The sequence below is a fragment of the Bos indicus x Bos taurus genome, chromosome 3 (genome assembly GCF_003369695.1).
Source record: "Bos indicus x Bos taurus breed Angus x Brahman F1 hybrid chromosome 3, Bos_hybrid_MaternalHap_v2.0, whole genome shotgun sequence".
In the NCBI taxonomy this organism is placed as follows: domain Eukaryota; kingdom Metazoa; phylum Chordata; class Mammalia; order Artiodactyla; family Bovidae; genus Bos; species Bos indicus x Bos taurus.
This window is the reverse complement of record NC_040078.1, coordinates 117,097,583-117,122,786: the sequence shown is the minus strand read 5'-3', so window position 1 is coordinate 117,122,786 and position 25,204 is coordinate 117,097,583. Positions and strand designations below refer to the sequence as shown.

General features: G+C 57.5%; 3 protein-coding genes across 4 annotated transcripts in view; 1 reads left to right on the top strand and 2 right to left on the bottom strand.

Annotated features, from left to right (window-relative positions):
* RAB17 (RAB17, member RAS oncogene family) overlaps positions 1–7,704 on the top strand; it is a 45,403-nt gene extending 37,699 nt beyond the window's left edge. The window contains exon 6 of the mRNA XM_027538009.1: positions 7,591–7,704. Coding sequence (XP_027393810.1) covers positions 7,591–7,637 — 47 coding nt within the window. The 3' untranslated portion in view covers positions 7,638–7,704. The remainder of the gene's footprint in view (positions 1–7,590) is intronic.
* PRLH (prolactin releasing hormone) lies at positions 4,302–5,705 on the bottom strand. Its single transcript, XM_027538012.1, has 2 exons — positions 4,973–5,705; positions 4,302–4,501 (listed from the first exon to the last, which is right to left on the bottom strand). The coding sequence occupies exons 1-2, from the start codon at positions 5,070–5,072 to the stop codon at positions 4,305–4,307; spliced, it is 297 nt and encodes a 98-aa protein (XP_027393813.1). The 5' UTR covers positions 5,073–5,705; the 3' UTR covers positions 4,302–4,304.
* A 5,528-nt stretch (positions 7,705–13,232) lies between the features above and the next one.
* MLPH (melanophilin) overlaps positions 13,233–25,204 on the bottom strand; it is a 46,252-nt gene continuing 34,280 nt past the window's right edge. Inside the window, exons 10-16 of one of the 2 annotated variants that reach the window (XM_027538005.1) lie at positions 21,701–21,889; positions 21,322–21,477; positions 19,583–19,675; positions 18,794–18,871; positions 16,995–17,052; positions 16,238–16,338; positions 13,233–14,759 (exon numbers count right to left, since the gene is read on the bottom strand). In XM_027538005.1, the coding sequence (XP_027393806.1) occupies positions 14,733–14,759; positions 16,238–16,338; positions 16,995–17,052; positions 18,794–18,871; positions 19,583–19,675; positions 21,322–21,477; positions 21,701–21,889 (702 nt within the window). In that variant the 3' untranslated portion in view covers positions 13,233–14,732. The remainder of the gene's footprint in view (positions 14,760–16,237; positions 16,339–16,994; positions 17,053–18,793; positions 18,872–19,582; positions 19,676–21,321; positions 21,478–21,700; positions 21,890–25,204) is intronic. The other variant, XM_027538004.1, reaches the window with a different exon arrangement.

Below are 25,204 nucleotides of genomic sequence, written 5' to 3'. Positions count from 1 at the left end.
CCGTGAGGTCGTGGTGGGTGTGGAGCCTGGAGGGAGATGAGTCCCTGGGATTGCGGGTGTTCTGGGCACAGATTCTCCAGGGTAAATGGTCCTGGGGGAGGCCAGTATGTGAGCTCTCTCCTGTCTGCAGCTGAGGAAGCCGCTCCAGCCCTTTTCACGAGCCAGAGACTGTGTGTGTGTGTGTGTGTGTGTGTGTGTGTGTGTGTGTGTGCACGCACGTGTGTGTGCTCGTGGTGGAGGCAGGAGGCACAGCAGAGCTGAGAAGCAGCCTCCGGGAGCAACCCTGCTTCCTGCCTGTGGTCCTGACCTTTCCCCTCCCACTCTGTTTCTAGCTCCTCCTCCGTCTCCCCTGGAAGAGCCCCCTGTGCCTGGAGGGGCTGACTCAGGAATCCATTCTTTTCCTTTTAAAATAATCCCTTTTTGGAGGTCACATTTAGAACAACTTGAAATCATCTTACCATTTGTAAGATGTTGAATGAAAAGAAAAGAAAAAAGGAAGAAAGGGAAAAAAGGAGAAATACCTCCTTTAGAAGAATCTGCTCAGGAGGAAAGAATCAGAGAATCAGCATCCTGCAGCCCACGAAGGACAGCTGGTCTCAGCAAGGGTACCTGGGGGCCCGAGTCCCTGGCCGGGAGCTCTTTGGGAGACAGGCTGCTGTCACAGGGCCCCAGGACTTCTGAAGGTCGTTTCTGAGCAGACGGGAAACCGAGAGGGTCTTACAGTCTGCAAAGGGTCAGGCTCGGCTTCTATCGGAGTGGGACCTGGAGCCCACCATCAGATACCATGTTGTAGGACAGACACGGAGTGTCCGTGCCTCAGCGATGGCTGAGCCCCACTCTGCCCTTGGACCCAGCTGCTCAGATGACAGGAAATACAGGGCAGGACGGAAGGAGGAGGTCAGAGCACTTGGGGGAGCAGGCGCCACGTGCTGTGCGTGGATCATCCTACCAGGTAACGCATCTAGGCTCTTGTAAGAGTCGGTGTCATGACAAAATCAGATGATGGGGGATGAACGGGAAATAACTAACCGTGACCCTGAATCTAGACTGGAGTCTGGCTTCCAAAAAAAGAAAAAAAGGCAGCTAAGAGTTCCTTGCCTTATTTGGGGAGTGTTGAGTATGGATGAAAAACTATGATATTATGGAATTCTTACAAAATGTTTGAGGCATGATAATTTTGTGGTTATAGTGGAGATTGCCCTTTGTTTGAGGAGAAAGACACGGAAATGTCTAGGGGAAATATGATATCTATAACTCACTTCCAAGGGGTAGAGAGAAGAGGGGAGAGTGCGGGAGAGAAAGTAAATGCAGTGATAATCGTGGATGCTATTAGTATTTTTATTGAGATGGCACCCCACTCCAGTACTCTTGCCTGGAAAATCCCATGGACAGAGGAGCCTGATGGGCTGCAGTCCATGGGGTCTCGAAGAATTGGACACGACTGGGCAACTTCACTTTCACTTTTCACTTTCATGCATTGGAGAAGGAAATGGCAACCCACTCCAGTGTTCTTGCCTGGAGAATCCCAGGGACGGGGGAGCCTGGTGGGCCGCCGTCTCTGGGGTCGCACAGAGTTGGACACGACTGACGCGACTCAGCAGCAGCAGCAGCAGCAGCAGCAGCAGTAATTTTCTGGTGGAACCTTTAGGATTTTCTACGTATAGTGTCATGTCATCTGCAAACAGTGCGAGTTTTACTTCTTCTTTTCCGGTCTTGAATCCTTGCCCTTCCATCTTAAACAAGCGGAACCAAGCCCTTTCCTCTTCCCTCCCCTTCACTGCTATCTCCCTCTCCTTTCCCTTCACAGACAAGCCTTTGAAACAATCGTCTTTACGGACTCACTTGCGATGCGATTCTCAGGGTGCTGGAATCGCCCACCACGATCCAACATTGGATCGTTTTGATCTCCTTATCAGATTTTTACTCTTGACCCATTTCCTCCTTTTTATATGTTCTTTAAGGACTGTGGGCTTCCCTGGAGGCTCAGTTGGAAAAGAATCCACCTGCAATGCAGGAGACCTGGGTTTGATCCCTGGGTTGGGAAGATCCGCTGGAGAAGGGATAGGCTACCCACTCCAGTGTTCTTGGGCTTCCCCTGTGGCTCAGCTGGTAAAGAATATGCCCGCAATGTGGGAGACCTGGGTTCCATCCCTGGGTTGGGAAGATCCCCTGGAGAAGGGAAAGGCCCCAGTATTCTGGCCTGGAGAATCCCATGGGCTGTATAGTCCATGGGGTCACAAAGAGTTGGATACAACTGAGCCACTTTTCACTTTCACTTCTAAGGGCTTGTTACATTTTCTCAGACTCCAGCTATTATAATGGAGGGTAGGGACTTCCCTGGGAGTCCAGTGGTTAAGACTCTGTGCTTCCAATGAGCCAGTTCGATTCCTGGTCAGGAAACTAAGAGCCCACATGCCTTGCAGCCAAAAAAAAAAAAAAATTAAGTGGAGTATATTAGTTATCATCATAATATTTTTGAACTTTCTTGTGTGTTTAAAACTTCCATAGTAGGAGTTTGGAGAATACATAAAATCTCCCGTCTCCCCGACTCTCTGGGCTCGGGAGGTGTGTTGCAGGGGCTGCCCTGACTGGGTACCAGGTGCTGCGTGGCTGGCATCCGGAGCCCTTTGCCACACTGCTGTTTCCACGTCTGCAGCACACGGGGCTGTGAGTGCTTCTAAAGTGTGCAGCTGAGTGGCGTTTAGCCTGGTTACCACCTTGGCCAAGTTCCCAGACACTTTCAACCCCTAAAGGAAGCCCTGCATCCATGAACAGCCCCCGGCAGCCGCCAGACCACTTTCTGCCTGTGGACTTGCCTCCCTGGACCTTTGTAAATGGAATCATGCGCGAGGGGCCTTTGGTGCCTGGCTTCTGTCATGCTGTGTCCTGTGTTCACGATTCCCCCACGTGGCAGCATCAGGCAGAGCGTCACTCCTTTCCGTGGCTGAGTAATAAGCCATGGTACGTGTGCGTAGACCGCGTTTTGATATCCATTCATCTGTTGATGGGGGTTGGGGTTGTTTCTACCTTTTTTGGCCGTTGTGCTGCTGGGAACTGTCCTATATAAGTGTTTGTTTGAACAGCGGTTCTCAGCTCTTGGGGTGTGTCCCCACGGGTGGGAGGGGACCATGTGGTCGCTTTGGGTTCTGGGCCGGGCCAGCACCTGCCTGCCCTGGGAGGGGACTGGCCGCACTCCTGTTCCTACTTGCGCGTCCAGCCTGGGGTGGTGCTGACCGAGCAGGAGCTCTCCTTGGGAGGGGACTGGCCCCTGCCCTCCCTCCAGCCTCCCTGGGGCTGGGGAGGGGGCAGCCCTGACCCAGCCCCATCTGGGCGGTCTGGGCCAGTTCAGCCTCCTCCAGCTGGTCAGTGAGCATGGACCCCCGCCTTCCTCTATCTGGGCAGGGCAGCCGGGCCGGGGTCCTGCAGGCTGGCCCTGTGTTCCTGCCCCTGCTGAGTGTGGACGGAAGGAGTCCCGAGGCCTAGGGGTTCCTGAGATCCTGCAGGCAGGGTGCAGGCAGATGCCTGACGGGCCTGAGCTCTGGGTTCAGAAGCAACTGGTTAAACCTGCCCGCCTGCTCCTGGCCCCAGCGCTGGAGGGGTGGGCACACCTTGGGGAAGGGGGTTTATGCTCACAGAGCATCCACAGCTGTTGGCAGGTATACAGGGGCCACGCCACCCAAGCTCAGGACTGAGGTGGATGTCCCCAGGCCCAGGTTCATGTGGGAACTGGGGCCTCCAGAAGGTGGGGATGGAGCTCAGTTGTCCCATCAGTGGCCATGTGCCCCCAACACCAAAGAGAGCTCTGCCTGAAACAGGACGCAGGGGCATCCCCATGCGATTTGAAAGGGACACAGGTGGGGTTGAAATACTCGAACCCAAGAGTACTGGAGACAAACACCCCTGTTTCTTTCTCTTCCACAAGTACCAACAGGGAGGCAAAAAGAACGGCAGCAGAGAGCAGGGCAGGTGAGGCCGAGGGGCCGTGATGCCCTCCCTGGGGCCCCTGCACAGCGGCCTCGTGCAGTGCGCAGCCTGAGCAGCTGGTCAGGGCGGCTTAGGGGCGGCACAGGCTGAAGGTGGCCAAGGCCGCCCCAGCCCCCTGCTCAGTGCCGGCTGCCCCTGGGCGAGTCCCGGAGCCTCTGGGCTGCTGGGCTCTGAGGGTCCTTCCAGGCTAACGTCCTGTGAGGGAGAGTACCGTGTGCTCTGTCACCACGCAGACACGTGTGAACAAGCCAGCTGCTTTTATTAGGACTGGAGGGAAGGTGGCTGGTGGAGGAGGAGGGGTGGGGGGCAGGCTCCCGCTGTTATTCCTGGACCAGCTGGGCCGTCAGCCGCCCCGGGAGGGCTCGGGAGGGCTCAGCGCCGCCTTCCAGGTGGAAGCAGGCCGGCACGCGCCGGGGGCCAGGCCTGGGTCCGTCCCCCGGGGCAGCTCTTCGCCGGCCGAAGCGGCCCACGGGCCGGATCCCACGGCCCGCGTACCAGGCAGGGTTGATGTCGGGGGCTGGAAAGAGCGAGAAGAGCGCATGGAGGCCTGTGCCCTGGAGCATACAGCCCTGGTGGCCGGGCCGGGTGTGTGTTCAGCTCATGGCTGCCTGTCGCCCAGGCCATGCCAGGACCACCCACCCGCACAGGAGGTTCACCCGGAGCGCCCATTTCTGGTGCTGGGGTGGCTTTGGGAAGTAGGATTTCAGACTCACACCAGGACACACTCCCCTTCCTTTCCTGTCCCCACAGCCCTGTTCTCATGGGTGACGTGCACTCAGCCCCAGGCCACCCGTGTGGTGAGGAGTGACCCTCCCCCGTGTGCTGGGCCGGGACCCTTGGGAGCACCTGTCCGGGCCACCTGGGGGAAGGGTCTGGGGAACAGGAGGCCAAACCCCAACCCCGGGATGCTTAGCAAGGATGCCCCAGCCCAGGAAGTAGCCAGGCCCCCCTGTGACCCCTGGGGGCGGGGGCGGGGCTGGACACTCACTGCGGATCTCCATGGAGTGCTGGTGGGCTCTGCTGGCAGCCCCCTGCAGGGCCAGGCCCAGCAGCAGCAGGCAGAGGAGCCAGGCCCCCACCGCCTTCATTCCACTCACTCCTCGAAGAGGCCCCGCTTGGGAGGGTGCAGCCTAGGGGCAAAGGTGAGCGCACATGAGGGCGTGTGTGGGCAAAGCGGGGCGCCTCGGATAACGCCTCACACACTCTGTGTGTGTCAGAATGGGTGTGCGTGAGTGTGTGCACACATGCATGTACACGGACATGGGTGTGCACAGGTGTACGGCAGGTGTGCGTGGGGTTACACGCGTGTGCACACCCAGTCGGGCTCCAGTGTGCACTTCTCTGCTGGGATGGCAGTGAGCCTGGAACAGCAGGTGTGCCTGGCTGTGTGCACAGTCCCTTGCTCCCCCGGGGACCCCAGTCTCTGCTCTGTACAGTGAGCGTTCGATGAGGTGACCACGTGTGTATTGGCCTCTCATGGGCTCAGTCGTGTTTACAAGGACCGTCTGTCGTCAGAAGGAACCCTGGGGGAATATGAGCTGTGGCTGCAGAGAGCTGGGCTGTCTTGGATGTGCTTCAGTCTGTCTGTCTGTCCATCTGTGTCAGGGAGCCAGGAGTGTGGGAGGCCTCTGCTCCACTGGGTGTGCACACTTGGCCTCGGCAGGGTGGTGGTGGGGGACAACAGAGGCGAGCAGGTTGGTGGGGACCTGCCAGGAGGAGCCAGGTGGCTGCTGAGGTGGAGGGGGTGGCCTAACCTCAGCCATCAGCCAGGGGTGGGGGCCTGGGGGGTGCTGAGCCCGGACCTCGCTCAGGGTGGGGGACCCCGCTGCAGGGCTCTTTCCCTCCCTCAGCCCAGTTCCATCCTGCCCCCTGCCCACTGACCCTGTAGAAGGGTCGTCATTCACCATCCCTGCCAGGAGAGCTCACCAGCCCCCGTGACCCCAGATCCAAGCCGCTGAGTCTCCAAGATCAACCGGCAGCCCGTGGGGACCTGCCCTCATGCAGCAGGACAGCCTTGTACAGGTGGGGGAGAGCTGTGGGTGACAGATGCACCCAGAAATCTGCCTCTCACCCTGCTGGGCTGAGCCCGAAACAGCGTCCACCTTGCAAACCTGGCAACTCCTTCCGCAGGCGCCCTCATCTCTTAGGGCTGGCTCCTTCCCCTGCTCCCCCTCCCCCAGCACTCAAGGAACCAGCAGAAGACGCCAGAGAGCTTGTCTGTTTCAGGGAAGACCCTTCTGCTGACCTTGGCTTTCCAGCCTGTCCCTGAGCCCAGTGGAAAGTGAAAGCATTAGTCCCTCAGTCGTGTCCGACTCTTTACAGCACCGTGGACTGTATCCCGCCAGGCTCCTTTGTCCCTGGGATTCTCCAGGCAAGAATACTGGAGTGTATTCTTAGGGTTAGGTTAGGGTAGGTAGCCATTTCCTCCTCTGGGGGATCTTCCCTACCCAGGGATTGAACCTGTGTCTCCTGCAATGCAGGTAGATTCTTTACCGTCTGAGCCACCAGGGAAGCCCTAGCCCCAAGGAACATGCTCTCCAACTGAGATTTAAAATGTCCACCTCTTCCTTTTTTAGAGACCTGTTGGCAGGGGGACTCCACCTTAGAGGAAATGGAGGTACCATCATGAAAGTAGACTGATAAAGAGGTGCTCCCAGACCGGCTGGGCTGTTCGCTGTCCCCTGGCTGGGACCCCCGCTGGGTGCAGGGCGCCTTAGGAGAGCCCTGGCGGAGCTTGTCTCCTGACCCTCAAGGTCCGGCCTCCTGAGAGCCGGGGGCTCGCTGTCTCCTGGCTGGTGGGACTCCTGGTCTGTGTTCCCAGCGGAGTTGCCTGGACGGCTCCGCCTTTCGTTTCCACCACAACAGCCGACTGGACGGGGGTCCGGACAGGCAGGGGTGGCCCCTGGATGCACAAACGGGGTGGGGTCCCCACCAGAGCTGGTCCTGGCTGCCAGGACAGAGCCCTGCCCGCATAGGGAGGGAAGGGTGGCAGGGGAGGAGACTGGAGCGTCAGGGACCCCTGCCCTCTCCAGCGCCCCGCAAGTTACTCACCGAGGTTCCCAGCGGCTGGCGAGTGCTGTGGACAGGAGCGGGGACCCAGGTGGGGCGCGCTCGCCCCTTTTATGCGCCCCGGGAGGAAGCAGCTGACCCAACCCCCTCCCTCCCTCTCCGCCTGCCTCCCTCACTGGGCCACATCGGAAGAGTCATTTCTTTTTTCTTTTCTTCTAATTTTTTTTTTTTTTTTAACTCTCATCACCGATGTGATGTGTCCTTTCCTGGGTTATATAATTTCATTTGGGCTGAGTGGTTTAAACACATTAGCTTTCCTTCTGCTCGCTTTGGGAAGACTGCAGAGCCAGGCATCACTAGCCTGGGTGCTCCGAGCCACAAGACGGCTGACACAGAGCTGACCCTCCAGCCACCTCCCTGCTCCTTTAAGTCCCGCTTCCCGTGCAGAGTCACCCGAAGAGGCCATCACAGCTGAACGACACCCTCCTAACCCTTCCCTGACCGGTCCGTCACCCACTTGCCTTTTCACAGCTGCATTTATTACATACAAACCACTTTAGTCCTGTTTCTACCACTGAAAAATTATGTTTATTCCAGCCCTTTCCAGAGTCATCATAATTACAGCTGAAAGAAGTTTATTATGATTATCTGGTGAAGGGAATGGCAATCCACTCCAGTATTCTCGCCTGGAAAATCCCATGGACAGAGGAGCCTGCTGCATTACAGTCCATGGGGTTGCAAAGAATCAGACACGACTGAGCAATGAACACACACACACGTTATGATTATAAAATGAATGAGTACATTTCTATTATAAAATAAATAACATATGCTAAGCTGCTTCAGTGGTGTCTGACTCTTTGCGATCCTATGGACCATAGCCCGCCAGGCTTCTCTGCCCATGAGATTCTCTAGGCAAGAACACTGTAGGCAGTTGCTGTGCCCTTCTCTGGGGGATCTTCCCAGCCCAGGGATCGAACCTGTGTCTCCTATGTCTCCTGCATTGGCAGCAGGGTTCTTTACCACTAGCACCACCTGGGAAGCTCTGATTATAAAACAAATACCTGTATTTCTATTATGAAATAAATAATGAAGAGGCTTATTTTTATTATAAAAGCAATTTACATACACTTGGATAGAATTTAGCACATACAGAAAAATAGGAATCAAAGAACACCCATGTATCAGAGAAGTCAACCATTGATCCCGTATGACGCACTTCCTGTTCATAGGCTTTTCACCTATATTCTGGGTAGGTTCATCAGATTCATGCATTTTTGAATCTCATTATTTCCATTTAACCATCATATCCTCAAGTTGTGAAAAAATCTGTACACTCAGGCCATTTTCAATAACTACACCCTGTTCCCCATTTCACTTGGGCCTCATATTCTGAATAATGATAGGAGGCCAGCCAGTCCGTCCTAAAGGAAATCAGCCCTGAATGTTCATTGGAAGGACTGATGCTGAAGCTCCAATCCTCTGACCTCCTGATGCGAAGAGCTGACCCATTGGAAAAGATCCTGATGCTGGGAAAGATTGAAGGCAGGAGGAGAAGGGGATGACAAAGGATGAGATGGTTGGACAGCATCACCAACTCAACAGACATGAGTCTGCGTAAACTCTGGGAGTTGGTGATGGACAGGGAGGCCTGGTGTGCTGCAGTCCATGGGGTTGCAAAGAGTCGGACACGACTGAGAGCCTGAACAGCAACATAGCAAAGGTCATTTACACCCCCCTGAACATCAACCCGAGGAGCCCATCCTGGGGGACCCCTCCTGGCTGTTCCCCCCAGACACGTGCAGGGGCCCTGCGGTCCTTCCCCAGCCTCCATCAGACTTTGAGGAAAGTTCCAGAGCAGCTCCCAGCCCTCAGAGGGTCACGTGTGCTTCTCTTTCCTCCCACGGCTGCCCATTCCCGGTGAAGAAGGTTTTGCGGGGGGCAGGTGGGCTCCCTGGGGGTCTGGAGTGGAGGTCGGGGGGAGGGGTGCTGGTGAGGGGGGTGTCCACGGAGCGTGAGGGGCAGAGGAGGGGCCCAGCCCACACCCCGGCTGCAAGCTGAGGCCCCTGGGATGGAGTCCGTCCGGATCCCTGGGGAGCACCGGGTGAGCGGGGGTCAGAGTGGCTCTGCTGAGGAGTGCTGCTGGAAGCAGCACTGAGGCCAGCCCCCGTCTGGAGGGTCCTCTCCTCCTCTCCCTGCAGGGCTGCCCACTGAGGCCAGCCCCCGTCTGGAGGGTCCTCTCCTCCTCTCCCTGCAGGGCTGCCCACTGAGGCCAGCCCCCGTCTGGAGGGTCCTCTCCTCCTCTCCCTGCAGGGCTGCCCAGCACCAGGCCCTCAGGGGAGCAGACTTCGTGAGACCAGGGCAGCTGGAGGCAGCTTCCTGGGCAGACCGTTGGGGGAGCATGTGCTTGTGTGCGTGTGTGAGTGTGTATGTGTGCATGAGTGTGTGGGGTAGCAAACCCTCCCCTTTCAGCCAAGCATCTTCGCCACAGTGCAGGGTTGGTGTTGATGAAAGAAATGTCCACATACTGAGGCCTGGGGAAGTCATGCTGGCTTATAGGGGAAAGGGAAAGTCGCTCAGTCGTGTCCGACTCTTTCCGACCCTGTGGACTGTAAGGAATTCTCCAGGCCAGAATACTGGAGTGGGTAGCTGTTCCTGTCTCCAGGAGATCTTCCCAACCCAGGGATGGAACCCAGAACTGGGATCTCCTGCATTTCAGGTGGGTTCTTTACCAACTGAGCCATCAGGGAAGCCCCACTTGTATGTGAGTTACCCTGAATTTGATACCAACTAGAACAGCCTGTTTGTGGCCCATCAAACATACTTTGTGCAGCTGCTTAAACTCAAACAGGAAAAGGCTCACCGCCCACAAGGAAAGAACGCCACTGTTGCGCATGCTCAGCCGTGTCCCACTGTGCGACCCCAGGGACTGTGGCCTGCCCGGCTCCTCTGTGCGTGGGATTTCTCAGACAAGAATACTGGGGTGGATTGCCATTTCCTCCTCCAGGGGATCTTCCCGGCTCAGGGACTGAACCCGTGACTCTGTGCCTCCTGCATTGTTGGGGGCTGGGGGTGTTCTTTACCACTGAGTCGCCTGGGAAGCCGCCCAACTAAGAATGTCCATGTTCAAAATAAAGATGAGATGCCTCCCGTCCTGGGACCCCAAGGCTGGTCCTCCTTTGATAAGACTCCCCTCCCAGGGGCCAAGGCCTGCTGACCCCCGGTGCACGGGCTGATCTGTTCTGCTTTTGAAACCTTGAAGGGATGTATCCCTGACTTGTTTAATGTTTTTTTGTTCTGGCGAGACATGAAACTGCTGAAAGCCTGCTTCTCTGGAGCGGATTCTGAGTGATCTGAGAGGCCATGTCTCGGGCCGTAGCCCTCAGCTTGGCTCAGATAAAGCCCTTTCCCATTCCCGCCGTAGACTTGACTTCACTTTCCTGTTGCTCGCTTTACTCGGGGCTCCACCAGCCCTGCCCCCTCATCGCAGAGCAGAGAGCTCGGCCCAGCTGACAGAGCGGAATGATGCCCCCCACCCTGTGGTCTCTGGGGGCAGTCATCAGAGGACCCAGAGTGACTGAGGGGCCCTTGGGGAGCTGAAGATGTCATGGCAGCTGGTGGGGCAAACGCAGGTGAGATGCTCTGCTGCTCTTGCCAGGACCCCTGAGCCCTAGGGAGTGCCTGCAAGATGTGGTTTTTTTTTTTTTTTTTGGCAGGGGGTGTTCACATGGCACGTGGGATCTTAGTTCCCCAACCAGAGATCGAACCTGCGCTCCCTGTATTGGAAGCATGGAGTCTTAGCCACTAGGCTGCCAGGGAAGTCCACACGTGACCTTTTCCAGAACAGGGTCTTTGCTTGTGCGATTGGGGTAAAGATCTTGAGATGAGGGGACTGTCCTGGAGAATGCAGATGGGCCCTAAATCTAACAATGAGGGTCCTTGTGAGAGGCGGGCAGAGGGAGGTTTGGGGCAGACAGACAGGAGACACAGGGATGGAGCCTGGGTGGCAGTGCAGTCGCAGACTGGAGGGAGGAGGCGGCCGGCCGGGGACAGCGGGGGCCGCCAGAGCCGGGCAGGGCCGCGGGCGCCTCTCCTGGGGCCTCCGCAGGGAGCACGGCCCTGCACGCACCTCGCTTCTGGACTTCCGGCCTCTGCCAGAGAATACGCTTCTGTCGTTCTAAGCTGCCCAGTTTGTAGCAATCTGTTCAAGCAGCTGGGGGCCCATGGAGGTCAGGCTGTGTGTGGTGTGTTTTCCAAGACACAACATATTCGGTTTTTTTGCTGAGATGGTGAGTGAATGGGAGATGCTGGCTCCTTCCTCCTCTCCTCATTCTGGCTCCTTTGGGGTTTCCTGGTGGCTCAGATGGTAAAGAATCTGCCTGGCAAAGGGTTCAGAGGGTCCTCTGGAGAAGGAAATGGCACAACCCACTCCAGTATTCTTGCCTGGAGAATTCCAAGGACAGAGGAGCCTGGTGGGCTACAGTCCATGGGGTTGCAAAGAGTCAGACCAACTGAGTGACTAACTCATCACTTATTCCTCGCTTCTGGCTTCTTAACCAAACAAAACTTGCTGTAATTATAAAACAAGAGAGCAAACAAGGCCGGACTTTGAGAAGAGCCTCAGGGGGGCAGACAGGCACCTGGGAGGGAAGGTTTGGGCGGTGGTGGCAGAAGCCGGGGTGCGGGGAGGCTGGGGTGAAGATGCAGGAGGTAAGCATGGTCTGGTCCTTCCTCCCTGCTTGGCGCTGCCTGGGACGATGCTTGCCAGCCCCTGCTGCCCAGGTCAATGCCACGGGCCCGGACCAGGGGTCAGCACAGATTTCCCGTATGCACTCAGCTCTGATTTTGTAGCACAGAAGCAACCACAGACACAAGGAAACACAGGGACGTGGCCAGATCTGCTGACTCGACGCAGGCTGCTGGGGTGGGCGGCCTCAGCGGGGAACAGGAGCAGAGGGGCTCTGGAGAAAAGGGAAGGGCTGATCTGCCTTGGATGTCGTCCCTCCAAACCGACAGGACCGTGGGGCCCAGGCCAGGGGGCTGCCTCCTCTCAAGGCTCCCCGGGGCTGCAAAGGCAAGGTGCAGAGGGCTGGCAGTGGGGTTCTGGTGACCTTTCTGACGCCCCAAGTGTGGCAGGCAGCAGCCAGTGGTCCCGGGAAACCCAGGTCCACAAGACACAAGGATGCTCTCGAGAGGACAATCACACACTGGACCACAGGTCGCCCTGGAAACAAAAGCACAGCATCCATGCAACACAAGCTGGTATAAAACAAGCACAGGAAGGCACTGCGGGCAGAGGCCAGGGGGCTCGTGAGACCAGGCCTGGCATCCTGGAAACAGCGGCGTGCACGTCTTTGGCATAAAAATGTATCCCAGGGATGTCCCTGGAGGCTCCACTTTCCAATGCGGGGGGAGCAGGTTTGATCCCTGGTCAGGGAACTAACATCCCACATGTCTCGTGGCCAAAAAAAACCAAAACATAAAACAGAAGCAATAGTGTAACAAATCCAATAAACACTTTAAAAGTGGTCCACATCAAAAATAAATCTGAAAGAAAAATCCCGAATCAGTGACACAGCTGCTGAGGGAGTGGGAGGGCGGAGGTGTATGCAGAAGGCAGAGGCCAGCTTTCCCGACAGAACGTGAGGTTGAAGAGAGGGCAGAGCCTTGGCCGGGGAGGATGGAGCTGATGTGAGTGGGTGCAGCAGGGTGTGGGAGATGAGATCCGAGGTCAGCAGGACGGGCTGACGTTGAGATGCTGGAGGAAGGGGTGGCTGGTCTGTGCAGGGGACCTTGGGGCGTCTGGGCGGCAGACCAGCCACGGGCACCTAAAGCCATGGTCCTAACAGGGAAGGAGAGGAGGCAGGAGGGGCCGGGGAGCCAGCACAGGACCGGGAGAACTCACATCCCTGACGACCCGGCCACGGCCACGGATGAACACAGATTCCTGGGCTGTGCCACCGTCAGGTGATTGAGTGAATGAGTGAGAACAGCTCTGGACCTAATCGGAGACCCCTGCGAGGGGGCTTTGGAAAGAAGGACCAGTGTGTTTCCAGGCTGGAAGCTCTCTGCACTTAAGTTAGCCGTGGAGCGAAGTGGCCACTCTGGTCCTCGGTGGGCCTGTTACCCTCACCTCCAGGGAGGGCTCCAGGCCAGCCAGGACCGCCTCCCCCCAAGGCTAGGAACTCACAGCGACCTCCCGTTTACTTTGTGAATAAGGAGGACTGCACATCACAAAGGACCGACCCTCTTCCACGTACAGGCGTCTTTAATCATTTCCAGCACTGAATTGAGGAGCTGCCTATTTGAAGCAGCTTTCATTCGGAGAAGGAGGATCGCCTCCATCGTTTCCACAAACCCCAGCACGCTGCCAAAGCCCAAGTCATCTGGATCAACGCAGAAGCCAATTCTGAAAGTCCCCCTGGAGCAGCCATGGGCCAGCTTGTGGGCAACGTGACCCCTGCGGGGACTGAGACCCTGTGGGGTCAGTGGGGATGGGATCAGAGCTCGTGGTGCAGAATCCGTAAGCCGTGGTGAGACAGTCAGGTTGGAAGAAAATCTTAGCGGGCAAGGCTCTTGGGCATCACAGATTCACCATCTCCTTTCAGTTGCCACTGAACACAAGCACCAAGCATTTGCGAGAGGAAAGTGAAAGCTGACCTGAAGTCACCTCGAAAAGCATTACAGGGTCACGAGGTGACTTCCAGCCCAGAGGGAGGCTGCTTTACCCTCGGGGCTCCACTCTGCAAAATGGGCTGCTCTGATGGTCAAACAAACAGGTCCCCGTGAGGCCCCCAGCCACACCTGGGAGGGGGCGATGCGGTTACTGTGCCCAAGGCAGCTGCAGAGGGTCCCAGGGGGCTCCCCTTAAAGCTGGACCTCACTCTGACTTCCAGATTGTCCGAGGTGGAGGAGGACTCGGAGCTCGTCTACGGACAAACGGCAGGTGGCCGGCGGGTGTCACCAGCTGGTCCTTTGCCCCAGTGGATCCCACCACAGTGAGCGGCAGTGCCAGGCTGGAGCCCAGCCTTCTGCCCGCCCGTCCAGAGCGCCTGACACCTGGGCTGTGAGTAGACACCACCTGCTCCCCCTGCACGCTCTGTCCTCAAGCACAGGGTCGTGTCTCCCAGCTTGCGAAGCACAGGTGTACTTGAAGACAGGGTGTGTGTGTAAGGAGATCTGACAGCCTGCCCCCCTTCTCGTTCAGAGAGACAAGAGTCCAGTCACTGTAAGGAGATCTGACAGCCTGTCCCCCTTCTCGCTCAGAACTTGTCCCGACGTCCAGGAGCGCTCACACATCCGGCAACGCTCAGGCAGACACACTCAGGAGTACACAGACAGCCGGGGCGGTCACTGCATCCTCTCCTGTCCATGCCGGTCATGAAAGCAGCCTTAGGAAGCCAGCAGGGAGGGGGTAAAAAATCACACTGAGAAAGATTTTTGTGCTCTTCAGAAAGCTTAAACCACAGCGCCCTGGAGGAAAGACGTACAGCCTAGATGCCTCTTACGAATCAGAGCAGCCTCGGACCAGGGGGCCCTGGAGGCGGTCTGTGAACTTGGGTGAAGAGCTGACGATCTGAGGATGGCTGTCAGCTCGTGGGCGGGTTTCCAGCACGGGCCGAGGTCTCTTCTTCCTCCACTGGGCTGTGTGCAGCGGAAAGCGTGGGGCAGGAGCGGGGACGCGGTGACCGAGGCGGAGGGGAAGAGGGTGGGTGTCCCGTTCAGGCGAACCTCTCCTCTTAGGGCTGGTGGGTCATCACGGGTTTCTGTGAAGCACAAACACACATGGACACACCATATGCACAAGTGGGTGTGAGATACACAGCCATACACGTAGGCACACACAGGCACAGAAACTCACAGGCGAGGACAGAGGATCATGGAGACACACAGGTGTGCACACGAGTAAAGACGCGCTTAGCTATATGAGTGTGTGCACATAAAAACACACGGGCATGAGCACAGACGCACACACGCACACACGCAGGAGGGCACACAGCTGCACACAAACCCATGGACCTGCGGTCAGAAGGCATCGGTCAACCCCCTGCCGGTTTTTCACTCAACCCCTCTCTGCCTCCGTCTCCCCAGCTATGAATTTGGGTCCGTGACACTGGCCCTCATCAAATGGGCTGTGAAGATGCAAAGTATTTTGACAACTGGAAGCGCTGAAACACAGGAAGGTGTGTTCTCATTTGGAAGCACTTAGATTTTCAAGGCCCCATTGGCGATTTCATTATCAGTCTCCTGCAGTGAATGGCCCTGCTCTGGCCACGGCCCAGGCGGCCTTTGCCCGGCTCACGTGGGGCCAGGCGGGGAGCCTTGTCTGGGCTGGGGCTGACGCTGGCTGTGTCGGACCTGTGGGCCCCACCTGCCTGCCCGTCTCCCAGCCCCAGGCATCAGCAGTGAGTGTTGTGAAATCCTTTGAAATCCGTTTAAAGATGGAGTCCGTGGAAATAACAGAGAGGGCACTTCGTCTTCTCGGATAGCCAAGGCATCGGCTCAGACTTGCGTAACCAGGATGAAGTCAGAATTGTTGCTGGGTGGTTGCAGCTGGCAGGTGTGGTGTGGGTGTGGACAGCGGTGGGGATCCAGGGTGTTGGGACCCTGATGGTGGCCACTGAGGCCTCCTGCCCATCCCTGGGCTGTGGGCGTGACTCTGGTCCCTCAAGGTCGGCTGTCTCACACTGTGACAGCACCGTGTGTGTGTGTGGGCCGCTGTGGGGGCTCCAGGAAGGCAGCACCTCCATCAGAGAACCCGGCGGGATCTCGTGTGGCTGGAAACACCAGGGACCGTGGTGTAGGAGAAGGCCTGACAGAGGTGCTCCTGCAGGCGTCAAGGCCACAGCCGCTCCCGGGCCAGCCTGATGCTCCCTGGGCTTGGGGAGGAACCCCAGGCTCCTTCTGCATGGAGGTCCCTCCCAGAGAAGGAGGGGCACAGCGCCTACCCTAGCATCTGCACTGGTGGCTCAGCTGCACGACCTTTAGGCATGCGGGGCTGGGCGGGGAGTCCCCACTGCCTCGTGGGCTGTCCTGGATCCCAAGCCCAGACCCCCAGGGGAGTGACGCCCCTCAATCAGCCTGACACTGGGGTACCTTTAGATATGTTTTCCATTTTCCTATAGATCTTTTGTTGATCTTACTTTGCTTGTGAGTTTATCCCAGTTCTTTACTTGGAAGACTTCACGTGTCAGCCGGACAGGTCACAGAATTTTAAAAGCCCCAGTGAACAGAGAACACTCACTGCAAAGCTGTGGTTGGCGGCTCTCTTCCTGCCGTTGGGGTTTCTCTGGGTCAGGGACCCACGGTACATGGACTTCCGACTGAAGGAGTCATCATCTTTGTCTTTGGGGAAGACAGAAGGGGGCTTGTTTACTAATCACACGCTTACCTCAAACAAGCGTCTTTGCCTCCTAAGAAATTTTAAAAGGAGCATGAAAACAAATGCACCATCCAGGACGAATGCCGTCCTTGTCACCACCAAGACATCAAGAAACTTTGTCCCACGCTCTGTGGAGGTCTGGAGCTGAGCACCGTGCGAGCGCGTGCCTGCTCAGTGATGTCTGACTCTTTGACACTCTGTGGGCTGTAGCCCCCCAGGCTCTTCTGTCCATGGGACTTTCCAGGCAAGAAATACTGGAGTGGCTTGCCATTTCCTTCTCCAGGGGATCTTCCCAACCCAGGAATCGAACCTGCGTCTCCTGTGACTCCTGCACCGGCAGGCCGATTCTTTACCAGTGGTGCCACACCGTGTCGGTACAAATCGTATCACAGACACAGACACCACACCTCCACTTCTACGTGCTTAAAGTAGCAAATTCCAGGGGTCCAGGCGTCAGCTCCCTGCAACAGTCCCGGGGGGTGGCCAGGGACACTGGGGTGTCCTGTGGGTGTCAGGGCATGAGACGCTGGGTCCCCTGGCTTACTTAGAAATCTGGGGCCCTGATCGGTCATTTTCACGCTCTCTTAGGCCTGGGGAATGAGGGGAGCAAGTGACTTACCTTGGCTTTTGGGGTAATTGCTGAGCTCCCTCCTCACGAGACAGGGCACAGCCTCCACCTAGGAGAATGACAGTCTCTGGGTGTCACTATGTCACTGCGATTGTAGGGGCACCAGAAGCTAAACGCAAAGTTCTCATCATTCAAGCAAATTCTGACAAGTGAGGGTAACTGTCTTCTGTTCTTTGGCAATATTAGAACTTTAAAGTACTAAAATGCATGTTATCAATAAATCACCAAATACCAGAATATAAAAGAGATGTATGCCTTTTGGAGAACTGCACATTTTGGGAAGGGATTCTTAAGAGTCTGTGGTCTTGGAGAAGACTCTTGAGAGTCCTTTGGACTGCAAGAAGATCCAATCAGTCCATCCTAAGGGAAATCAATTCTGAATGTTCATTGGAAGGACTGATGCTGAAGCTGAAACTCCAATACTTTGGCCACCTGATGCAAAGAACTGACTCACTGGAAAAGACCGTGATGCTGGGAAAGACTGAAGGCGGGAGGAGAAGGGGACGACAGAGGATGAGATGGTTGGATGGCATCACCAACTCAATGGACATGAGTTTGAGTAAACCCCGGGAGATGGTGAAGGACAGGGAGGCCTGGTGTGCTGCAGTCCATGCGGTTGCAGAGTCGGACACGACTGAGCGACCGAACAACAATGATACATGCCCAGCACCCACGGTTGCTGACTCACACCTTCCCTTCCCTCGCCCTTTCCTGTCGCTCAACTCTCTACTCTGGGACAATTCTTTCCCCCTCGTCAGGGGGAAGTGAGAGCCAAACAGCCTGACTTCCCCGGAAGTCCTGCCAACGCCGGCCCCCTGGGATTCAGCCCAGCTGCTCTGGGGCTGTACCGGGGGCCTGGCCGTGGACGCCTCCAGGGCCGGGCATCCCGGGACACGTCAGGGAGGTCTGGCCCCAGGAGAGGCTGGGGTTGGGGCCAGGGGTCCTGCCTGAGACCCTCTAGTTTGGTGGTCTGTGTGGTCTCCTCCCTGACCCCCAGTCTCCCCATCACTTTAACAGGGGTGGCGTCCGCCCCGGCTCACCAGGTGTTGTAAACCTCAGACGAAGGGATGGAAAAAATACTGTGTTTATTGGAAAGAGCGACCCAGTGCTGCTGTCATGAGAAGCAGAAGCGACTAGATGGTCACTCGAGATCCCCAGAAGCTGGCAGGACATGGGGCAGATGCCGCTCTCCATGGGGCCCTGGGAGGCGCTGCCTCCTCCCTCCCACGCCACCCCGTGTCTTCCTGACGGGCAGGCTGAGGGGTGTCGCCCCCCTGCCCCCGACCCTGTCTACCCTTGTGCTGCTGCCTGCACGGAGGCTCTGTGCTCCCTCCTACGGGCTGGACGCGCGGCTCCCAGAGCAGGGCCATCCCCAGACCCTGTGCCAGTGGACACGCGTCCCCCGTGACCGGTGAGCACGCAGGGGGCACACGTCCAGCACGTGGTCCAGATACAGGACGGCTCTCCTGTGACCTGCAGTGTCTCCGGGGCTCTGGGTTACCCTGAGCCGGGTGCCCTGCCCGGGGGTCTGCCCGCCTCCTCCCCAGCCCCTACCCCAGCCCTGCCCTCTGTCCCACCCTCCCACTCCCCTGCTGGGTTTTCCAAGCTCCCCCCTCCCCGCCCCCGATAGACACCCTACCCCAAGCCGTGCCTCTGGGGGAAGCCAGCCTGGGAGGCTCGCCAGGCTTATTTCAGCTCCACCGCCCACCAGCTTGTCCTGCTGCTAGAAAAGTCAGGCCAGTCGTTTACCCTCTCCCACCCCGTCGAGCCTGGGTGCAGTGAACACATACCTCGGCCTCATCCGAAGAGTCTGCGTTTGGATCCTTCAGACTCTGGCCAGATTTCCTGACAAGCCGGGGGAGAAAGATCTGGAGAACAAGGAAGGCGTCTGGGCATCAGGATAGCCTGTCTGACCTCCAGCCGCAGGGCAGGTGAGCGGAACTAAGGACGGACGTGCTCTCTGATACTCGGCCTGTAAGGCTGGGATGGCCTGTCAGCCCTCCAAACACACCACTGCAGTGCTGTGGGGTTCAGCAGGTTAAAGTACGGAATGCCCAGCTGGCTCTGACTTGCAGATCAGTCATGAGTGAACACTGTAGTATACGCAGGCCCCGAAGAGCGCACAGGGTGTACTTATACGAGGAAATGACTTGTTGCACATCTGAAGTTCAGGTTCAACTGGGGTGTCCTAGGGCTGCCCCTGGGGCTCTCCTGGGAGCACCTGTCATTCTTCTGCCAGATTCCCTCACAGTGTGGTCTGCCTGGAGATTCCCGACTTGCATCGGGGAGGAGGATGCCACTCTCAGGTCTCTGCTGTGGGCGGATCTCCACCCTGACCCTCCATCGCACCCGCTGTGAAGTGGAGCTCTGTTAAGCCTGTCCAGGCCCCCTCACTCTGCCTCCCCTGGGTAAAGTGCTCTTTATGTTAGAATCGGCAGTAACAGATGAAAAAGAATCCCATCCAGGTCACTGACATCAGGGGAGGCGGCTGGTGGGGGCCATTGCTGCCCCAGGCCGCTCCGTGCCCCTCCCAGGGCTCTGGGCACGACCCCCCAGGGCCCCGAAGTCCCTCCACTCACTGGGAGGTTAGACTTCCTCTGGGGCGTTCCCGAGGGCCGCACCGTGAGCCCCGCTGCCTGCAAGGCTGCAATCCTGGACTTGATATTCGAAACCTGGAGGAACGACAGATAGACATCACTCGGAAGTCCCTTCTCAATGTCGCGGACCAGGAAGAGCAGCTGCTCTGGCTTCATCAAATTTGCTAACATGATACTCCCCCTAAGATGGGTGTCGCGACCAGGGGCGCTTCCTGGGGACCTCATTTTCACCCATCTTCCATGGTCATTGGAAGGGTCACCCATCCCCAGGGGTGAGGAGAGGGGTTCCAGACATTGTCTGGAGGCTCATCCTTGAGGGTTGGAAGGAAGACGGTAGTGACTAGGGGGAGAGTGGGAGGAGGAAGCTTCCAGGAACAGGAACCAGGGCCCATCAGCTCCATTCAGATGCCTCCTGAGGCTCGCCATCATTCCTGAGGTCCCCAGGGTTCTCTGGAATCGGCCCGCCCCTCACACCTCAGGGTTTCACTGTTGATCCCTGAACATGCCTCGTTCACACCCATGCAGGGCCTTTGCACACGCTGCCTTCTTCTTCTTTTTAATCTTTGCTTATTTGTCTGCACCAGGTCCTAGTTGCAGCGTGCAGGACCTGTAGTTGCAGCATGTGGGAGCTAGTTCCCTGACCAGGGATCGAACCCAGGCCCCCTGCATTGGGAGAGCGGAGTCTTAGCCACTGAACCACCAGGGAAGCCCCATGCCTTCTTCCAGTGTTATCCCTTCCTGACCACCCTTCTAAGCGGCCTATCCGAGTACTCCCTTGGGCTCTCCTCTCCTCGTGAACCGAGATGACCTCCTTGGTCATGGACTTGCTCTCTGTCTCCTCCCACTAAGGATGTGAGCTCCACGAAGGCAGGGGCTTGGTCTGAGGTGTTCACTGCTGCATCTGTGTGTCTACATGACACCGGCTACACTCGGGAGGTTGAGGATTGTCTGCCCCACAAGAAGGAATAAGTGAACCCAGAGTTCCCAGGCTAGCTTGCTCCCCATAGCCTGCCCAGCCTGGCAACACACTCCTCTTCCTGGGGATGGAAGGGCACGTGCTGGAGAGAACAGAAGCAGGAATGAATGGGCAGTGGGGGCTGGGTTCCCCCAACTCTGAGGGCTGAACCCCTATTCTCCAGGGTCCCCTGGAGGGGGCAGGCAGAGTAGAGCCCAGGCTCCTTCACTGTCTCTGGAAGCCCCTGCTCCATCCTTTGATCTTTGCACACCACTGACCCACCCCCACCCCCAAACTCAGGCCCTGGACCCAAGCACACAGGGTGACCCTCGGTCAGAATTTGAGCCCTGGGGCCGTCCTAAAATCTAAGCCTCCTTCTGGACAGCCCTCCCAGGACAGGGAGGGAAAAGGTCAGCCTCTTCCTCCCACACTGCCTGTCTCTTGCCGACCTGAAGGGGAACAGGCAGGGCTGGGGTGCTGGGGGTGGATGGAGGGTGGCTCCCACAGACACCCCCAAAGTCCTGCTCTGGAGCTGACAGCGTGGGCTCCGCTATGCGAGCTCTTCAGGGCCCTTCCCAGGCCTTCAGGGCCCCCACCACCTGTCTGGGGCACCCTTCGGTCCCCGAGGAGAAGGGCGTGTCTCTAGGCCATGCACGTTCCAGGCGGCAGGCCAGCCTGGGGACTCCGGCTTCACTTATTCCTTCTCGTGAAGCGAACAGTGCTCCATCTCCTGAGCGGGGCAGGCATCGCGCGGCCAGCCGCCTACCTGGCTCTCCGTCCGCCGCACCTCGCAAGTTGTGGCGGCCACTCGGCCCTCCAGCTCTGCCAGCTCTGCCTCCGTGGTCCTGCTGGGCTGCTCGGGGTCCCCAGGACTCAGCGGGTCCTTTCCCCGGCTGGGCGTTTGGCCTGCAGCCGTGAGGACCTAGGACAGGGAAGCCCCAAGTGTGACCACGAGGCAGAGAGGCCGCAGGGCTCTCACTGACGCACCTCCCGTCCTGACGATGCTTCTCTCTGCACTCCAGGGGCGGCCGGGCACCCGGGGCCCTCAGGACCCACCAACGGTTGTGTCTGGTGGCTTAGTCACAAACTGCTGATCCCTGGCCCTGCCTCCCCGTCTCCTGCTGAGACCGCTCGGGGGACCTCACCTCCCGGGTGGCCCCAGGGTGGTCCTCGACGGTCTTGCTTCTGCCCATCTCAGCCCCTGCATCCGTGCCCTCCTCCTCCTCCGCGGATGAGGCCCCTTGGTCACTGATGTGGCTGGTCAACTCCTCCAGCTTTCTCTTGAGAGCTGCCTCTTCTGCGTCGGCATCTGTGGGCTCGTCACCACCTGGATGCTGAAATGGACAAGCGGGTGGGTCTCACTCAGCAGGTCATGTGGAATCACCGTGCTCAGAGGCAGGGCTCCGGGAGGCGCCCTGTCCTCCGCCCCCCTGGGACTCGGCTGGAGCTGTGGTCTCATCCACCCTCCACACGAGCATGGCCAAGGTGCTGCCCACCCCAGCCTCCAAAACCAGGCAGGGTGGGGCGTCCTGAAGATCCTAACAGCATCCAGGCCATTGGAGAGGCACCATTTTGAATAGCTCTCTGTCCCCAAACTGGGTCCCCAAGCTATTTCCCAGGGCTTAGCATCATTGTTAAGGTGCCAAACCAAGATCTCGGCCTGGACTGTTTGGAAGTGGTTGGCTGAGGCCCAGCGAGTTGACACGTTCTCTGGGTTTTCCTCTGTCCGCTTCATGTTTATACTGAAGTAGGGCTCAGGGGTGGGTCCTGAACTTGCATAAGAACAGTGGCATTCACGTGCACTGACCGCGGCGTGTCTCTGCCTGCCAGGCTCTGTGCCCACGCCTCCTGTCGGCTTTGCAAGGGGAGTCAGAGTCGCAGATGCCTGCCTGGAGCTGAGACGTGTCCACAGCATATCTGTGACTCTTGTGTGAACATTGCAGGCGTGTTTTCTGTGACACCGTGAGCAGCACCTTTGCCTCGAGTCCCTTCTTGAATCTAGAGCCAGGGAAGTTTGTCATCTGGCTTGGATGAGATTCATACAACCCAGAATGTCTACTTATCTGCCTCAGCTGCTGAGAAACACGGAGGAAAATAGTGCTTGTATCTGGCAATCTCTGCTCCAGGCTCTTATCTGTGTATGTGCTTCTCAAAACTAATTTTCAGGGTGAGATTATTTGGTCAAAATTGTTAAAATCTCTGTTATAAATGCAGTTGCGATTGCAGCATAAACAGGGGCTGGAATAGAAGGGAACCAACATGTATGGATGTGAGAGTTGGATCATAAAGAAGGCTGAGCCCTGAAGAATTGATGCTTTCAAACTGTGGTGCTGGAGAAGACTCTTGAGAGTCCCTTGGACTGCAAGGAGATCCATCCAGCCCATCCTAAAGGAGATCAGCCCTGAATATTCATTGGAAGGACTGATGCTGAAGCTGAAACTCCAGTACTTTGGCCACCTGGTGCGAAGAGCTGACTCATTTGAAAAGACCCTGATGCTGGGAAAGATTGAAGGTAGAGGAGAAGGGGACGACAGAGGATGAGATGGTTGGATGGCATCATTGACTCAACGGACATGAGTTTGAGTAAACTCTGGGAATTGGTGATGGACAGGGAGGCCTGGCGTGCTGCAGTCTGTGGGGTTGCAAAGAGTCAGACGGGACTGAACTGAAATGACTGAGACTGCACCCCTGCACGCCTCTGAGTTTCCTGCACCTTCTGCTGGGCCCACTGAGGCACAGGCTCTAGGTACAGCTGATGGCAGGGGGCCTGATGGGGCAGGGGACCCCACTCGCACCACCACCGCCCCCACCCCAGCTCTCTAAGCACCAAGCATAAGCTCACAACCCAGGAAATCTCAAGAGATCTGGGTGGGTGCCTCAACCTCCCTTAACAAAGGGGCTTCAGCTCTCTCTCCTTACTTGGCTGGGACCTTCCTGGCCCCTGCCTGGCCCCTGGGGGTCACCTGGCTCCAGACGCATGACTGTATCAGCAGGAAATCCACAGCTGACACCTGCATATCCGCTCACAGATCTGGAGCAGAGGGTGGGACTCAGTGGTTGGAAGATGGAGCCGCACCCGCCATCAGGACACTGACACCCACCACCCTGGGAGCTCCAGACGCCAGTCGGTGGAAGGAGAGCTAAGCGCGCCATCGGGGACATGGGCTGGGAAGGGAACTGGGAGGCCTCTGTTCTGACCAGAGGGCTCTGGGGCGCCAAGCTGCAGCAGGAGCAGGCAGCAGGGCCTGGGGAACATGACTAAAGCAGGAAAGGTGACACGTTCGGCGTCACTGCCGTGGGCAGTGGACACGTCACCACTGATCGTGAGCCATACAGGAAGGTGGGAATTGATCGCGCCAGCCTGATGGAACGAAACGGCCAGTGCCCCGGGTCACCGTGGGCCAGGAGGCACCAAGGTAACGACCTGAAGTGACTCAGTGTACGGCTTCCTCGTCCCTGAGTCACCAGCTCTTGAATCTTGAGTCACAGTCTATTAGCTCCCAGGCTGGGACAGAGGAAATCAATTCTTCCATTTTCCTGCGAGCCCAGCAGATGTATCTTTCCTGCCATTATCTTGTCCGTGGGCCGCCTTGTCTTAAGAGGCAAATGGCGCCAGCGGGCTGGGAAGACTCTTCCGCGTAGTTTCGTAGGTAATTAATTAGTTTGATCTTCACAGCAGCAAGGGCCCTGAGTGGGCAAGTCTGCCCAGAGAAGAACACGAGCTGAGAAACTTAAGCATGAAGGTTTCAGGCAGGAGGGGCCCTGCCGTCACCTCAAGTGGCTGCTGGCAACTGGAACCAGCTCTGGTCGCACGCTGTGTCATCTGAGAAGCAACAATCAATCCCTGGCGGGGCGGGGCGGGGTGCTCAGGGGACAGCCTTGTGTCCCCAGGGAGCATGGCTGGCCTGGAACACGTGGCCAGAGGGTAAGAGCTGAACCAACCAGAGCCCAACACAGGCACAGTGAAATGTCACATCCAGAGTGAAACAGAAGGAAGCACACCCATGATGAGAATCAGGAAGTTCTCATCCTGACAGAGAGGGGCTGGGGGGCAGCGTGGAGCCACAGGGAGGCCACAGTCCTCAGTCCAGGAGGTGAGCTTCAGGCTCCACGCTGCTCTCTGGGCGAGGACTCGGCCATCCGCCTCCTGGACGGCACGGACACGATGCACAGAGCACTGTCCTGCTTTTCCACCTGGGATCAAGAGCTGCTGGCCCCATGTGGACTCCCCCCTCCCCCAAGGCACACCTGCCTCTCAGGTGCTCAGGAACTCAACGCTCTTGGCCCTCCCTTCTGCAAGAGCGGGAGTCACTCTGCTCCGTGTGAGCTCTGTGTCGAGGTAAATCACACGCTCCCGGGACACACGGGTGGCAACTCGGAATAAACTCCTAGTGTTCTCAGCTCCTTTGCAGCAAAACGTAAACGAACAACTTACAAATACAGTCCAGACAGACACAGGCCGTGGAGGAAAACAACCACTGTCGCTTGCTGCTGGTGAGGCCCTTTGTGGGGAAACTGAGTCAGGTCCCCAGCGCTCACCACCCACCACTCGGGGTGGGGTGCGTGCCATGGCGTGCCATCTCAGGGCCTTGGAGCATCCATCCTCGGTACCACTGCACCATCTTCGGCTGCCTCTCGGCATGAACGAT

Excerpts from the sequence above, each read along its gene's own strand:
- PRLH (XM_027538012.1), bottom strand. The coding sequence starts at position 5,072 with ATGAAGGCGGTGGGGGCCTGGCTCCTCTGCCTGCTGCTGCTGGGCCTG. Across the intron at positions 4,502-4,972 it reads GCACTCCATGGAGATCCGCA|CCCCCGACATCAACCCTGCC; the intron begins GTGAGTGTCCAG and ends CGCTCTTTCCAG.